The sequence below is a fragment of the Geotrypetes seraphini genome, chromosome 1, assembly GCF_902459505.1.
Source record: "Geotrypetes seraphini chromosome 1, aGeoSer1.1, whole genome shotgun sequence".
Lineage (NCBI taxonomy): Eukaryota > Metazoa > Chordata > Amphibia > Gymnophiona > Dermophiidae > Geotrypetes > Geotrypetes seraphini.
In genome coordinates this window covers 474029863-474047458 of record NC_047084.1, presented here as the reverse complement: position 1 = coordinate 474047458, position 17596 = coordinate 474029863, and the positions used below count along the sequence as shown (strand labels likewise).

At 42.5% G+C, this 17596-nt stretch overlaps 1 protein-coding gene across 2 annotated transcripts in view; it reads right to left on the bottom strand.

The window, feature by feature from the left end:
- APBA1 (amyloid beta precursor protein binding family A member 1) overlaps positions 1-17596 on the bottom strand; it is a 239915-nt gene that overhangs the window by 19212 nt on the left and 203107 nt on the right. For both annotated transcript variants that reach the window (XM_033924764.1, XM_033924772.1), the window contains 3 exons: positions 11271-11357; positions 9775-9960; positions 3179-3358 (listed from right to left, as the gene is read on the bottom strand). In XM_033924764.1, coding sequence (XP_033780655.1) covers positions 3179-3358; positions 9775-9960; positions 11271-11357 — 453 coding nt within the window. The remainder of the gene's footprint in view (positions 1-3178; positions 3359-9774; positions 9961-11270; positions 11358-17596) is intronic.

Here is a 17596-nt window from a genome sequence, read left to right as displayed (position 1 = left end):
TATCAGGCTAAAGGGGTGGAGCATAGGCTCAGAAAAGTTGTAGGTTTCTGCAACACCTGGACTGCGGGTTGGGACTGAACACCTAGCATAACTAACAGAGAGAAGATTATCAAAGTTATAAACCTAATTTTTATTAACTTGTTTCTCCCCATCCATAGTATTGCCATTTACAATGAAATTCTGCTCAGTATTTGGGAAACAGGATAAATTCCTAAAAGAGAAATTTATAGGCCATTACTGAGATGGCTTGGGGAAATCCACTGTTTATTCCTAGGATAAGCAGCATAAAATCGGTTTTACTACTTGGGATCTAGCTAGGTACTTGGGACCTGGGTTGGCCAATGTTGGAAATAGGATACTGGGCTTGATGGACCTTTGGTCAGTCCCAGTATGGCAATTCTTATGTTATAGCTTAGAGTTTTATCCAGGAAGGAAATAGGTTTTATTTAATAGGTGGGAAGCAAGAGGCTTGGTATGTGAGAGACAATTTTAAGACAGGGTGCACAAGAAGGTAAAAGCTCTTGAGGAATTGCAAGGATGCTGTGGGCTTAATGGCTGAGAATGTGTTTCCCTATTTCCAGATTAAACTTTACCTCCATACCTGAGGTATACTGGCTGATTTAGATTCAGGAAAAAGTGCTTTTGAGAATCTTTTAAGTCCTAGAGCAGGGCTGCCCAAGTCCGATCCTCGAGATCTACTGGCAAGTCAAGTTTTCAGGATATCCACAATGAATATGCATGAGAGATATTTGCCTGCACTGCCTTCTTGGTATGCAAATCTCTCTCATAAGAACATAAGAACATAAGAACTGCCATCTCCGGATCAGACCCATGGTCCATCGAGTCCGGCGATCCGCACACGCGGAGGCCCAGTCAGGTATACACCTGATGTAGTTTTACCACCCATATCCCTCTATGCCTCTCATAAGGAGATGTGCATCTAATTTGCCTTTGAATCCTAGCACAGTGGATTCCTTAATAACCTCCTGTGGAAGAGCATTCCAGGCGTTCACCACTCGCTGCGTAAAGCAGAACCTCCTGACATTTGTCCTGGACTTGTCCCCCCTTAGCTTTAAACCATGTCCTCTTGTCCGTGTCACGTTGGACAGTGTAAATAATTTGTTTTTCTGCTCTATTTTATCGATGTCTTTCAGTATTTTGAACGTCTCTATCATGTCCCCTCGCAGCCTCCTCTTCTCAAGGGAGAACAGTCCTAGTTTCTTGAGTCGTTCCTCATATTCCAAGTTCTCCATACCTCTTATTAGCTTCGTTGCTCGTCTCTGCACCCTCTCCAGCAGTTTTATATCCCTCTTTAGTTTGGGAGACCAATGTTGGACACAGTATTCCAAGTGTGGTCTGACCATTGCTCTATAAAGCGGCATTATGACTTTCTCCGATCTGCTCATGATTCCTTTCTTTATCATTCCTAACATTCTGTTCGCTTTCTTTGCCGCTGCCGCACATTGTGCCGACGGCTTCAGGGTCCTATCTATCAGTACACCCAGGTCCCTTTCTTGTTCGCTCTTACCCAGAGTTGCTCCTGACATTCTATACTCGTGTTCCTTATTCTTACTGCCTAAATGCATTACTTTGCATTTCTCCACGTTGAACTTCATCTGCCATTGCTCTGCCCATTTCTCTAACTGATACAAGTCGCTCTGGAGTTCTTCGCTATCTTTCTGCGTTCTGATTGTCCGGCATAGCTTTGTGTCGTCTGCAAACTTAATGATCTCACTGGATATTCCGTCTTCAAGGTCATTGATATAAATGTTAAATGCATGTTAAATGCATGTTAAATGCATGTTCATTGTGGATATCCTGAAAACCTGGCTTGCCAGTAGATCTCAAGGACCGGACTTGGGCAGCCCTGTCCTAGAGTAACAAAGGGAGTGATATCCCAAATTTAAAGGAGTCTCAGTGGAAGGGGGAAGGGATCAAAAGCTTTAAATTAACTTGGGGAGACCCCTGTGGATGAAGGATTGGACGGAGGTATGGAGAAGAATCTGCTTATTATTGAAAATGGATATAAGGTTATTTTACATTGGTATTATACCCCAATGAAACTGTGGAAAATGTATGGTTGGGATACAGGGAGATGGTGATGGAGTTGTAGGAGCACAAGGGACTTACTGCCATATGTTGTGGGACTGTAATGTTCTTCAAATATTTTGGTAATGAGTATTCTTGATGCTTTCCCAAATATTTCATCATATGATACCTCCCACAACACAGATTGCACTATTGAACATCACTATTCCGGAGCTGTATGATAGAGGGTATGTGTTGCTGCAATTGAGAGGGACAATGCCCAGAATAGCAGTGGTCGGTACACATTGGAAACAGTGTGTTAACCCTGGACTGGGGAAAGCTAGTGGTGAAATTAGAACAATGGCATTCCATGTATAATTTAAGGGCAATATGTACATATAAACTAGAACTTTTTAAGCGACAATAGCAATTTTTTTCAACATTGGAGAAATTGTATTTACTGCTGAAAGACTATAAAGACTATTTGGATTTGAATGATTGATTTCTGGATAGAAGGAAGGGGGGTAGGGTGGGAAACTGGGAGAACTGGGGCAGGAGGAGGTTACTGTATATTGGTTTGCTTTGACTTTTGGTTGGGTGCACCGAATAAACAACGTGCGTCCACAGAAATGTTTGTGATTTTTTTTATTTTGAAAAATTTTATAAATTTTAAATTTAAAAAAAAATTCAGTATTCAGGTTGGCATAAGTTTAGATATGAACAAGAAAAAGATAAATCTAGGGGCTCCTTTTACGAAGGTGCGTTAGGGCCTTAACGCACGGAATAGCGCATGCTAAAATGCCACGCGCGCTAGCCGCTACCACCTCCTCTTGAGCAAACAGTAGTTTTTCGGCACTAATCTGGTGCGTGCGCTAAAAACGCTAGCGCACCTTCGTAAAAGGAGCCCTAAATGTTGGTGTGCCAATTCAGATTATGCTAGTATTCTAGTGACACCTTGGGCAACAGATGCCATTATAGAACTGTCACTCGGCACACCTAACTGGAGGCGCTAAGCTATAGAATTGCTACTTTGTTAACACTGGCCTTAAGCTTTATCAGTGTCCACACAGATGTCAAGATGAGGTCACTCTATAAAGTACTGAAGTGTCACCAATGTCTACACATAATTAAAGGCAGGTAAGGGACATACATCTTTGCAGTTTTCAGACTTGGAGAAATGGATGAGGTCATCATTATACATATCCTGGGTGTTGAGCAGGTCGCTGTACTCCTTTTGGCTCAGGTCTTCAGGATTGATTCCATTGGCTCTCAGGAACTCCTGGTAGGCCACACTGAAGGCCTGACCAATGGACTGAGCAATGAGCTGGGCCTGGAGAAGTTACCCAAAAATAAAAAGAGGGAAGTCAGATGGGATAGATTATGAGAGGGTAACAGAGTTGGGTTCACAAACAGTTTAGACAAATTATTGACAGGAAAGTCCATATACTATTATTAGCCATGCAGACTTCAGAAAACTACTGCTTGTCCCTGAGGTGAGCAAGACAAGAATGGGTGTCCTCTATAGGATCCTGCCATACTTGTGACCGGTATTTTCCACTGTTGAAACAGGATGTTGGATTTGATGGTCAGACCCAATGTGACATTCCTTATGATTCTCCTATCTAACTAGGTCTGGCCTTATGATGATGCAACTTCCTACCATGTTTCCCCGAAAATAAGAGTGTCCTATATTAATTTTGGGTCCAAAAAACGCATTAGGGCTTATTTTCGAGGGATGTCTTATTTTCATGTATAACAATCATTTCTCCCTTCCTCTCCACCCCAATTCTTCCTTTTTCTTTTCTCTCCCCCCATCCCCATGTACAGCATCTTTCCTTCCCTCTCACCCATCCCCTTGTGCAGCATCTTTCTATCCCTTCCTCCCATCCCCCTGTGCAGTAGAACCCCCACCGACCTTCCCACCATTGGACTGACATACCTCCGCTCCAAGGCTTCCAAAAACAGTAGCAGAGGTGGCAGAACTCTGAACAGGCTTCTTCACAACCTTCCTCGCAGGGGCCTTTCTTCTGTCTCTGATGATGTCATCAGTGACACAGAAGACTGCAAGCCCCGCTGGGGAAGGCTGCAAAGCAGCCCGTTCAGAGTGCTGCCACCGCTGCTGCTTTAGGAGGCCTCAGAACAGAGATATGTCAGGTTTTACCGGGGTGGGGGGTTGCTGAATTGATGAGTCTGATTTTTTTTGGTGACTCAGGCAGCACTAGTGTCAGGGATGGAGTCTGGGAGTGTCAGGGACATTTGAAGGGGAGGCTTTGGGAGTCAATCTTAACTAGGGCTTATTTTTGGAGTGGGGGCTTATATTAGGAGCATCTTTAAAAATCATGCTAGGTCTTATTTTCGGGGAAATGGTATTTTCCTTTCATTCTCTCAGTTTCTGTTAAACTGGTGGAATTATATAAACTGCTCAGATGTAAACTATAGCAATAGTCCAGTGCTGATGAACTGTTAACTATAGCAATAGTACAGTGGTAGCTACTGCTAAATTCACAGATAAAATATTTGTCTGCTGGACTCTCTGTAGAAGAGCTCAGGACCCGAAAGGCTGCAGAAGTTGAATGTACCTTTAATGGTTCAGCTCGAGTTCTTAAGTTTTGCTTTTTCCTATTCAGAAGAAGGTATTACTGGGACAATGTGCATTTTGCTATTTAGCTGCTAAGCAGAAAAATCACTTTCTAACCTAAACTATGGTGCTGAGTTGGAAGTCACTCGGTCATTCTCTTCTGATATTCTTATTAGAGAATGACACGGTGAAAAAATTGGTCCCCGTCACCGCCCCGTCCCCGTCTCACCATCCCCGTCACCGCCCCGTCCCCGTCTCACCATCCCCGTCACCGCCCCGTCCCCGTCTCACCATCCTCTTCACCGCCCCGTCACCGCCACTGCCACCCCATTCACCGCCCCGTCACCGCCACTGCAATCCCATTCACTTTTCTTTATTTACGTATAAAGGAAACATTCTTTAAAACTTTAAAACTTAGTTAAATATTAGTTAATAACTATACAAAAACAAAACACGCAGAGAAAAAATTAATTAATATAAATTCTCAAAACTGACACATTTTGATCACTAAATTTAAAATAGTTATTTTTCATACAGTTTTTCAATCACTAATCTTCCACCACCCCTGGGGCTAGCAATGCAAAAACAAACACGACATGTACTTTAAATGCTTACAATGTTAGCCTATATGGTAAGTAGACGCGGCCGCTGTACCTAATCGCGGCAAAGATCTCCCTGCCGTGATTAGCATAGTGACCGCGGCTACGGCTGCAAGTCTCCCCTCCCCCCAGCGATCACGGCAGGAGGGCACCCAACCCCTCCTGTAGACCCCCTCCAACGGCCCTCCCGACAATCGCAGCAGAAGGGTACCCAACCCCTCCTGCCGGTCCTCCCAATGGCCTCCCCTAAGATCGCCGGCAGGAGGGTACCCAACCCCTCCTGCTGGACCCCCCCCCAACGAACCCTCCCACCCCGGAACCCCCTTAGTCTTACTTTCCAAGTTGGACCGGACGGCTCCTCACACGTATGGCCAGCAGGCTTGCCTCCGTCCAAATGAGGCGGGCCCGCCCCTACCCTGCCCAACCCACAGGATCCTAGGGCCTGATTGGTCTAGGCACCTAAAGCCACTCCCGCTATAGGAGGGGCCTTAGGTGCTTGGGCCAATCAGGCCCTAGGATCCTGTGGGTTAGGCAGGGGAGGGGAGGGGCGGGCCCGCCTCATTTGGACGGAGGCAGGCCTGCTGGCCAGACGAGCGAGGAGCTGTCCGGTCCAACTTGGAAAGTAAGACTAAGGGTGGTGTTTCGGGATGGTGGGGTTTGTTGGGGGAGGGACCGGCAGGAGGGGTTGGGCACCCTCCTATTGGCGATATAGGGGGCCGTTGGGGATGCCGGCAGGAGGGGTTGGGCACCCTCCTACCAGTGAGGGCGATCGTCGGGGGGGGGGGCGGGTTCTATTGGCAGGAAGGGTTGATCTGACAAATGAGGAGCACGGTGAAAACACAGGTAAATTGCGGTTCCTAGAGGGGGGACATTGGCCTGCGGGGACAAATCTATTCACCGTTTTTGCGGTCGGTGAAAGGATTTGTCCCCGCGTCTGCGGCGATTTACTAATGAGGTCACCATAACCCGCAGCCAAACCGCAGCCACGCAGCGGTTCGCTGCGGGGATCGCTCCCCGTGTCATTCTCTAATTCTTATTGAGGAGGAAAAAGAAGGGCACTGGATCTGAAAATGTGCATGAATTTGGTCAGAAATAAGAGCCCAACTCCTCCCCTCTCTACAAAGATATTTTTCCTCCTTTCTACTACTTTGATTATTCAGGGATCTGCATCTGGCAGGGAAATTAAGGCCAGAAATAATCACAGCTCCACCTGTACACTACAACTAAACCTGGAGACATAGGCCGAACTACCTCTTCAGTACTCCTTACACCAGGTGTGCCGACTCGGGCTCACAGAATGCTGAGGCCTGTCGCTCCTGTTTATTTTCCTTATTTCTTTTTCGTTATAAAGCTGCAGCTATCCTACGGTATCCTCGGTGATATTCAATCAGTGTCAATGTTTTCCTCTGAGGTGTTGTGAAAGGCATGGTGGTTGACTCCAAGGACAAACGCATTCATCAGAACCCAAGCTGGATGCTGGCAATAGGAATGAGCTAAGGAAAAAAAATATTTAAACTGCAAAAGCTCCTCCTACCTACACAGACAATACAGGAAGTACGCTTATGACAAAGTGCAGAAATAAAAAAAAAGAAAATATATTTTGGAAACAATAAAAAAAAAAAAAAAACAACCTAGAAATAATCACAAGGGAATAGCAGAACCAAGAAAAACTGATAGCTTATTGTTTTGATAATGAAACACAGGTCTGCTACTTTCACTACTAAACTTCTCATTTCACGAGGAAGGTGGGAGAAGAACAGACAAAAAATGTAATGTATAGGCATTCTCTCTCTTTCCTTTCCTTCTCCCCAAAAGTAATTCTCTTACTCTGACACATTTCAACAGAAAATTCAAATAGCTATGCTCTCTTGAGAAATCTGCCTTTGTAAGGGCCTTCAAGTGCTGGCAGGCACACACACACACACAAATAGTGTCAGTCAGCAACACTAGTTCAATAACTTATGACAGCTCATTAATTCAAGACAGCATCTAAAATGTGGGGGAAAAGGCAGCGTATTATGATAAATGGCAGCATTCGGGCAACAGTGTATGTTTCATGCCATTTCTGGAGAAGGCATTCTTTTCACTGTGATTTCAACCTTTACCTCTCTAGAATGACAAACACCCAGTCACTTTTTTCTCAGCGCTGGAAGGAACTCACTAGCTATGGAGAATTACTGAGTTTTCCCAGAGCCAGGTACACAAAGAGTGCCTTTATGATCGTGCACAAAGAACTCTGTAAATGGCATAAAAAAATAATCTGCACTATTCTATAAACAGCACTCAAAGTTGGGCATTGTTTATAGCAGTGGTTCTCAACCCTGTCCTGGAGGAACACCAGGCCAATTGGGTTTTCAGGCTAGCCCTAATGAATATGCATGAAGCAAATTTGCATGCCTATCACTTCCATCATATGCAAATCTCTCTCATGCATATTCATTAGGGCTAGCCTGAAAACCCGATTGGCCTGGTGTTCCTCCAGGACAGGGTTGGGAATCACTGGTTTATAGAATAGCACTTAACCTTTGAGATCTGCATCCAATTTTGGCAATGAGGATTTATACCAACTGAACCCAGGAGTAAATCTCCATGTCCAAATTAGGTGTGGATCTGCTGAATTCTACAATGCCTCTGTATCGCTCCACGGTGCGACCTCACCTGGAGTACTGCATTCAAGTCTGGTCTCCTTATCTCAAAAACAATATAGTGGCACTAGAGAAGGCTGAACGAAGAGCGACCAAGATGATAAAGGGGATGGAACTCCTCTCGTATGAGGAAAGACTAAAATGGTTAGGGCTCTTCAGCTTGGAAAACAGACGGCTGAGGGGAGATATGATTGAAGTCTACAAAATCCTAAGTGGAGTAGAACAGGTACAAGTGGATCGATTTTTTACTGCATCAGGGACACTCGATGAAGTTACTTTTAAAACCAATAGGAGGAAATATTTTAAGAAGTGTTTGGAAAAATTTATGTGCGCATCTTTATAGAACAGGAGTTATAAAGATGTGCATGTAAATTCCAATTGTCACCAATTAGCACCAATAATTGGTTATTAGCAGCCAATTATCAGTACTAATTGGCTCATTAAGGAATTAAATTGTGTGCAGAATTTTGGCACATGCCCCAAATTTGTGTTAGCAATTTTGAGCACTGTATATAAAATTAGGAGGAAAGTGACTCCAGAATGCATCCTGCTAGAGCCACAGAATATAGCATTTAATAACAAGTCAACATAAAGCAGGGAGACCATCTTTTATCTATAATCTATTTATATCCAGATCAGATAGTTTTCAAATATTTCTAATAGCATGTTAACTATGTGGCTGACTGCAAAAAACTATGGATACTTTTGCTCATCTGCTTTGCACCCACAGGTATAATCTGATTTTGGACGGTGCTGAACCTCCTCTCCCTGCCAATGTGATCTCTCTACTAGTGCTGCCTGATTCAGGGAAAAATATTTTGATTCGATTCACCCTCTTGAATCGATTTTTCGATTTGATTCGCTGTCAATGACACAGCTTTTTAAATTTAAACATTTTATTTAACCAAGGCAATATCATGTCAAAAATAGGAACATCCAATCTATAACATAGCTTTAAAATTAGTTAGAAACATGGGGTTGGGCCAGCAAGGAAGAGGGCCGGAGAGGCTCTGGCTGATTGCCTTTAGGATGTGCATCTCCCAGTGAGGCTCGTCCTGTAGACAGTCAGCCGGCGCCTCTCCTCCTCCCCAGTGTGCTGCAGCACACCTGAAATCTCAGGAGGCACACAGTTTGCGATACACTACCCTAATTCCTTGAATTGCTAAATGTTGTGGCTTGATATGAATTCAAGTGTCAGCAGACTGACTTCAGCCATTGGGTCCCTCTGCTATCTCTACATTATTCATCTCTCCCCATTTTGCCCTCTCAATCCCAAATCCATCTCCCCCTCTCCATCATCTCCCCAAGTCCATCTCTCCCCCTCCCCTCTCCATCATCGCTCCCAAGTCCATCTCCTCCCCCCATCCTGCATATACCTTTATTTTGTTGTAAAATTTGTAGCCAAGTGGTGGTAGCGAATCTAGTGATCCACAGATCTCTCCTACCACTGCTCCTGGCGTCTTCTCTCTACTGCAGCCCACCTTTAGTGACAACTTCCTGTTTCTGCTGGGGCGGCTGCAATGGAGAGAAGATGCCCGGACTAGCAGCAGGGTAGCTCTGTGAATTATAAAATGGCCTCTCTAACAATTAGGCTGGCTTTGCTCTTTTAAGAAGCCATAAAATTCAGTGAGAACTCAGTGAGAGACAGCCACATGCCAATTCAAGCCCAGTGCAGAACAGGGTTTAGAAATAAATTTTCTACATCTAACCAGCTTTCCTACAGAAGAACGAAGACAGATTCTATTTTTTTTTTTTGGGGGGGGGGGGGAAAGGCAGGGAGGGAAATTGTCTGTGCCATAACTAAATAAAATTTTAAATACATAGCAGACGCCAGTATCCTTCCACCACAGTAGAGAGAACTGTTTGCATTTTCACACCACGCACGTCTCTCAACCCATTCTCTCCCTGCCAGCTCATTACTTACATCTTCTGATTCAAAGACGTGGCAGATCATCTTGTACTGTCTCTTGCCATCCTGGGATGGGTGAGATGTCTCCACGCTGTCCTGGGAATTAGACCGTGGTATACGCCGGCGGGCCATCAGCACCACAATATTCCCAATGTCGGCAATGTAGGAGATGGTCCTCAGTGGGTGATCCATCATCGTCTCCTGTGTGCAAAGGACTCTGGAGGTCAGTGATCAACAGAACTGTCAAGGGCACTGAAGGTCACACAACGCGAGTATGATGGCCTTTCACACATCTCCAGCTCAAGATGAGACGGAGCCCTATTCACTTGCAAACAGGCTGAACAGCTGATATTCTCATGCTTTATTTTTGTCTTTTTATCTTGCATTCATAACAAAACTGACAATCGCCGTTGCTTTGGTAAGCCACAAGGGACAGCGCTAACCTGACCCACAGCATTTCAGCTTCAGCAGATTGGGGTGAAAAGAGAGGGGGAGGGAGAGAATAAGCTTCCCCTCACAGTTTTCTTAATGTACATGAAAGAGAAGAGGAATACTGAATGTCTCTGAAGAAGTAACATGGGCGGAGTCTCATCTTCCTGTGGTATTTAGCAGCGTCCTCCACTGGAAGCGCAATCAGCCAGGAAAGGGCTTCTGAGAAGGGTGCAGGAAGAGAGATGGGGATATGGGAAGAAAACAAGAACAGGCCCAGGGTTCAGCATTGCTATCTAGCTGGGCCACTAGGGATCTAGTACAATCAATATTTTGCTCATCACAACATCAGCAACTAGAGGGTTTGGAGCAGGGCTAGAGATTGGTTTGTTTGGCTTCCCCAACCAGAAAGCTGCTTTACTGTCCCTGATAGTACTTAAGAGGAGTTTCTACTTGTTTCTGCCACACAAGTCAATTAACTGCATCTGCCTCGTGTGATGCTATCATCGTCTCCCATATATCCACTCCTTTTATTCGTCCCTCATGCATGCATTCCTAACATTTAAAGCAGGGGTGTCCAACCTGCGGCCCAAGGGCCGCATGCAGCCCCATGAAGTATTTTGTGTGGCCCCAGTAGAGGGCGATGCAATGTTTTCCTCTGCAGCCCCCGGGTGTTTACCGTCTTGCCGGCTCCCTCCTCTGTCTTGCTGCAGCGTTTGCGTGGCCCCAGAAACATTTTTTTCGTCCAATGCGGCCCAGTGAAGTATTTTGTGCTGCCTCGGTTGAGGGCGACGCAGTGTTTTCCTCTGCTGCCCCCAGGTGTTTACCGTCTTGCCGGCTCCCTCCTCTGTCTTGCTGCCACGTTTGCGCGGCCCCAGAAACATTTTTTTCAGCCGATGCGGCCCAGGGAAGCCAAAAGTTTGGACACCCCTGATTTAAAGCTAAGCAATTCAGAGAAACCTGTTCCACTGAGCTACTCTGAATCTCTGAAGCCGATCAGCTGAAATCCAGAAAAGCATCCCCCACCTCTCCCAATCTCGTTCCGCCGAAGTCACCCGTAAGAGGTACTCGTGCAACCCTACCTGTGTGTCAGCATTCAGAACTTTTATTCTCTGAGTGGAGATGAAGAGGTCCACTTCTGTCATGGGCTGCGCCTCCCCCTCCGCAGCCTACAAATGAAACAGATTAGAATCACAAGAAGGCATTCCCGAGGACTCCTGCAGCCACGAGGGCAGGTCACAAGCAGTAGTACCGAGAACATGTTACAAAGCCAGATCCCAGATGAGCAGAGTCTTCACACAGTGTTACAAGACCACATGCACTTAATGTTACTGCACAAGATTACACTACCACGCACTCATCACTATAGAAATGCTAACGCCCATTATTAGAAGAACATGGACACACAACCAGCATGGTTACTATACAGAATTACATTCATATGCCCTTGTTTTCTGCCAGAAAGAGTGGATTCAGGAGCAGATGCAGAGGTTTCTGCAATGTAAAACATGCCCATGTATTTCCATTGAATTAATGAGAAATTATTGCACATGAAAGGAGGAGGAGGATTCATTTGGTTTATTTAGCATTTTTAATCTACTATTTTAAATATGTTGTTACAGTCGCTTCACTATTTGTTGGTAATCCTTGGGTTCTCCTTAAATATATTTTCTTTTTTGGTTTGTAGGAAAAGACTAGAAAGAACAAAATGACCCGCCAACCTTCTGATAACGACCCCAGATTACAAAACTTTCAGAAAAGAAATAAAGACTATACTTTTCAAAAAAATCCCTGAAAAAGTCTTAACCTCTCAAGCTTCCTTCTTTCATCCCTCTAACCCCCCGAGCCCCCAAATCAACCTGCTCTGCTCTTTTTTTTCCCCCAAAAAAGGACCAGAAATCTTTTTGTAAAACACCCTCTTTAACTCTTTTGTAATCCACCTTGAACCGCAAGGTAATGGCGGACTAGAAATCTCTAATGTACCGGTAATGTCTCCCAGTGAGTTATGTAGCCTCCTGTTGTGGGTTCCTTCCAAAATATCAATGGATTCAGTTATGTTCTGGTTCACAAGAGCCAGCTTTTTTTAGAATGACTGTGGATGTAAACACAGCACATATCACCCCTCTGGTGAAGAAGTCTCATAATACTGAGGGGTCTGCACCCACAGAACTGGCATCCATGATCTGGCTATATTGCCAGATCAGTGTGGGCTTCCTGCTACAGTTTCTTGTTCTTGTGGTATCCTGCTTCCTGTTCCTCGCCATTCAGCATTCTGACTAAAAAAAAATGTGCTTAGGGTTTGTGTTAAGTCACACACCTAGCCTACACTTCACTACTTATACTGAAGTAATGTTTAGATGTATTAAAAACACAAGTTTTTAAAAAAAATTCATCTACATCTTCTCAGGCTTTCCAGTGCAGTATGTATTTTACCAAGTTACCTTAACCCTCACTTTACTCTGAGTTATATTAATAAGAATTCTTGAAGAATACATTTGTTTGCGTATCCCTCAATAAAATTATGCCAGTATAAAAGGTTCCTTGAAAAAACCTTTTCTTTTCAGGCGGCTAAGTTGAACACATGGCTTGCCAAATTTGTGTTAGAAGCCCCTTCTTATCTTGAATTTAGAAAACAGATAAAAACTCAATTATTTAATAGGCTAGGGTCTTAAACTTTTTTACAGCTTTAATCTTTTATTCTTTTTAAAATTGTTCGCATTCTTTTACATTGTATGTATTTCTTCCTACTGTATGCTTTTTAACTTGCTAAATCTTAAATGACTTGCATTGTCTGTATCATGCTTAATTGTTCTGAACCGCCTAGAACTCTCGGGTATGAAATAAATTTATTATTATTCTCCATCTAGATCCTTCAAAGAAGGCAAATAGCTTTTTGCACCTCAACTAAACTAAACTTCCCGATATAGCATCTTAATGATAAATTGGTTTCTTCAGAAGAAACTTTTTGAATTTAAGCAGCTTGACATTTTTTTTTTGTGTGTGTGTGGTTAGGTGATAATTTTTAATGTAAACATGTTGAAAAAGAGATTCTATAATAGGGAGATGATTTGGCTGCTATAAGCAATTTTTTTTTTTTTTATCCACAGAGCAGCAGAAAACTATGGACTTGTATATATTACCTCACAATCACCAGCACAGCAAATTACTGTAAAGTACCACATTAACAATAACTAGTACATAACACACAGTCACTGGAGCACCATCACTCTCTAGCACAACAGTTATTGCACACCACTGCATGATCTGTATCACGCCATTTTTTATTACATAGTTCGACCTACAACCACGTAATTACCATCATGATGTTGTCTAGTACTATATTATGACAAATCACTAACATAATGCTTTTACTATACAATATTAAAGTACCAGAATCGGGAGAGAGAAACACAAACATTTATGGAAGCTATTCATAAGAATTATAGTAAATCTGGTGTTTAACAACTCCACTTGCCAGAACAGTGGCGCTGACCCAGGGGTTGCGACACACCATGCTGCCAAGAGCTCAGATGTGACCCTGAAAATTTGATCCATACAGGAAGCCCCATTTTCCCCAAGAACCATGTTATTAAAGATGTGCATGGCCAAAATATTTTCAGGTCAGTTTCAATTTTTTTTTCTTCAAAATTTTGGGTCAGTTTCATAAATTTGTTTTAATGAAATTATTTATCGTACATGTGCATTAAAACTTTTTTTTATGTATGCAAATTAATTGTAAACACATTACTTCATAGGTTAATGAGTACTAAGTTGATTTTGTATGTACTAAAATTTTTAAGGTGCTCAAACATGTTGTATAAGTATTGATTATATGATAGATAAGGGTGGGGAGGGGGGAGATAAGAGAATATCATATGTATCATTGTTGATTATTAAGTGATATATTTATGGTTATTTGTATGGATATGTTATCACACTTATTATAAGTTTAAAAATGAATAAAGATTTTTAAAAAATAAAAAAAAACTTTTTTTATGTATGCAAATTAATTGTACACACATTACTTCATAGGTTAATGAGTACTAAGTTGATTTTGTATGTACTAAAATTTTTAAGGTGCTCAAACAAACTGAATATGTAATTATGCACATCCCTACCATGTGTACATTACAGGCTGAGAATGCAGGTACAGCGAACCCGTTGTCACCTCCCAGGCAGGAAATGTGGGATCCTGTTCCTTCTGTGTGGTCATTACTATTGCCAGGTACAGAGGAGAAGATGGTTCAGGGCACGTCCCCTCCCCAACTATCAAAAGGGAGACTGGTTTGGGGGGTTGGGGACAGGGAGAGAGAAGGACACTTAAAAGGTGATAAAGAAAGGTGGTAGGCCTGGGGAAGGGTGGTTAAGTCTGCGAGGGAGGCTGAGCTTGGGAGGCAAGAGAGAGCGGGTGAGCCTGAAAGTGTGTCAGAGCGAGAGAAAGATTTTCTGGCAAGAGAAAAACAGCAATCGACAATACTCCCCATATAAAATGTGTTGCAACTGAAAGATGGGAATTACTGTGCTAAATTTGTGCCCACTTCTAAAATAATAAATTAAAAAAAAAAAAAAAAACACACATTCAAAATGTACACTCTGAGATCAAACTGATCAATTTCAGCTTGGAATAAACCTCCCCCTTTTAGATGTAAATATTGCCTGTATGTAGGGTTTTCACTTAATCCCAAGATAGCACTTCAGCTTAGAACGCTCCAGCCCATGCAAGTTATAGCACAGAAAGCGAACAGGACATTTAGGGAACCCAAAACAGTTCCAGTCACACACTTCTGGTGGCAGGGTGCTCATCCTACACAGTAAAGTAAAAATCCACTGCAGACACCATACTTATGCAGGAGGAATATAAATGCTTATTCATCCACTGTCAGCACTGGATCACATGCAAAATGAAACTCATCACAGACAGACAGAGGTGTACAGTATTTTCATTATATCACTGTGTGCACTTTATTTGGACAAGAACAATATGCATACTAATTATTGGGGGAGGTTTTTTGTTTTTTTTTTGCATCCAGCAATTTGACACATCCACAAGTCCTGCTAAAAAATAGTTCCTTTTCAGATAATGACAGCTTTTTCTCCAGTTATTAAATGGAATTGAAAACCCAGCGCACATTCCCTGGTGACTAACAAAAGAGGAGAGGGCGATTGTTTGGGCTCCACTGTCTGTTTCCTTTTGGTAAATTCTATCTGTACCCCATGTTTAAACCTACACACAGCCCATTTCACAAATTTTAAAAAAAAAAAATGAAATGGTTTAATGACAAAACAACCAAACAGAACAAAAAAAAAAAGTGCAATCTAGCACAATGGCTTTTCGAGAAATGTCAGCTTTTGAGATGACTTGGAAATAAATCTGAACAGAGCTTGCTGGATGCAGAAAATGAAAACACAAAAATAAAGAGAACGACAGAAAGAGAGAGGGAACAGCTATCACATCACACTAATGAGGTCGTACTGCACCTTCTTCCTGCTTTTGGCTAATTTCTGGGCCATCTGCTTAGCATGGAATAAAGAGAGATAGAGGGTCATGGTTAGAGAAGAGAGACAGAGACTTGAATCAAGCAGGGATAGCTCCAGTCACACGTTCCGATTCAGTTCAAATCAGCCCCACAAATCACTCTCTTGCTAGCTTGACCTCTGACAGTGCAAAACTGACTAGAATAGTAAACGACTGGTCCATCATCGCTTACAAAACCGCACAAGAGCCTGCCTTGCTATTCACAGCACTCTTGCGATACAGTGAAAAATAATGCTCCCCAAAGTTGAAAAGATAAAATTCACAGATACCAGCCATGAAAGAAAAGGATGATTAAATTGAATGTGAGAAGCAGTACTCTTATGGGTCAGGGTGAGAGGGAGGAGACAAGGACTTCACTGAAAGTTAGTCAATGTGTCTGTTGACATCCACAGATATGTGAAGGCCTGGGGAAAAAATTGGGATATCCTCCCACAAATATTCTCTGCCCCTCCCCCACCACAATGGTAGAAGTAGAAATGTGGAATTGGCGCTATTTCAAATTTTTCTACTTTCATCCTTTGAATAAAGCAGGACCCTCACATTAAAAAAAAAAAATCTGGGTTTTTTCCCCCGTGTGTGTGCTTTCACATATTTCTGAATGCCCAGAGATCTTACGAAGGGGTGTCATGGATTATGGCTCCTCATTATCAAAATTGGTGCACTCCCTCATAAAGAAATGCATCAAACATGCCTAGATGCAGTTTTGTTCTCAATAAAACTTAAAAGATGTGGACTTCCACAACCTCCCCCCCCAAACCAATCACATAAAATAAGGGTCTAGTATTAAATCAGATGAGAAAAGAAAAAAGAAATATAGGACGTATGCATTATTTATTTGACATCTCATCGTTTAACTAGAATTTTAGGCAAAGGCTTCTAAAAGATAAATGCATTAAAGTAGGCAAAGTGAAAATTGTCAGGACATTTGTCTACTGACAGACAAGATAAGATAAGAGCATTATTACTAGTTTCTAGTTTCTTCCTTATCATCCCTCGTGTAGCTACTGTTAGATAAATATTTATTACTGCAAGAGCATGAATTTCTGTAAGCCACACATCAACCACTGACATTCATAGAATTTTATAAAACACAAACTCCTTATTTATTCCTGCAGGAGCCAAGGGACATTAAAAATTATATATAAATGTATATGTGTACACATACATAGTATAAAATTTAACTACCGTTATTTACATTCTGCCTTTTCCAACCATTGTTGTTAAAAGGCAGATAATAAAAACATATGACAAAATAACATTATTAAATTAAGACCTCTTCTTATCAAGCCACGTTAGGAGTTTTTTTATTGCCAGTTGCTGTGGTAAAAGCTTCGACATTCATAGGAAATCTATGAGCAGTGGACAGTAATAAAAAACTCTAACATGGCTTGATGAAAGAGGGCCTAAATAATGATATAATAATCACAGAGCAAATTAAATATAAAAACATCTTAATCCAGGAGTGGGCCATAGTCCCATAATGAATGTGCATGAGATTAATTTACACGTACTGCTTCGACAGATCTTATGCATGCTCATTGTAGAAATCTTGGAAACCCGACTGGGTTGCGGCCCTCGAGGACTGTGGTTGTCCATCCCTGTCTTAATCCCTCCCATAGCAGTTGTAAAAACAACATCTAGCTTATCCAGCGGTCCCATTCACATATCACTTTACTAATTTCAACTAAGAAGAAGGGCAAGCAATTTAACTCATGTACTGAAGTGACTGATATCTTAAAAACAGCTGAGCTCCAAATATCGTTGCCCTGATTCTATAAAAGACGCCTGAAGTTAGGCGCCTAGATTGGCACGTCCAGCCAATCTGGGCGCCTAACTTAATTTTCTTAATTGGCACCGATAATTAATATCGCC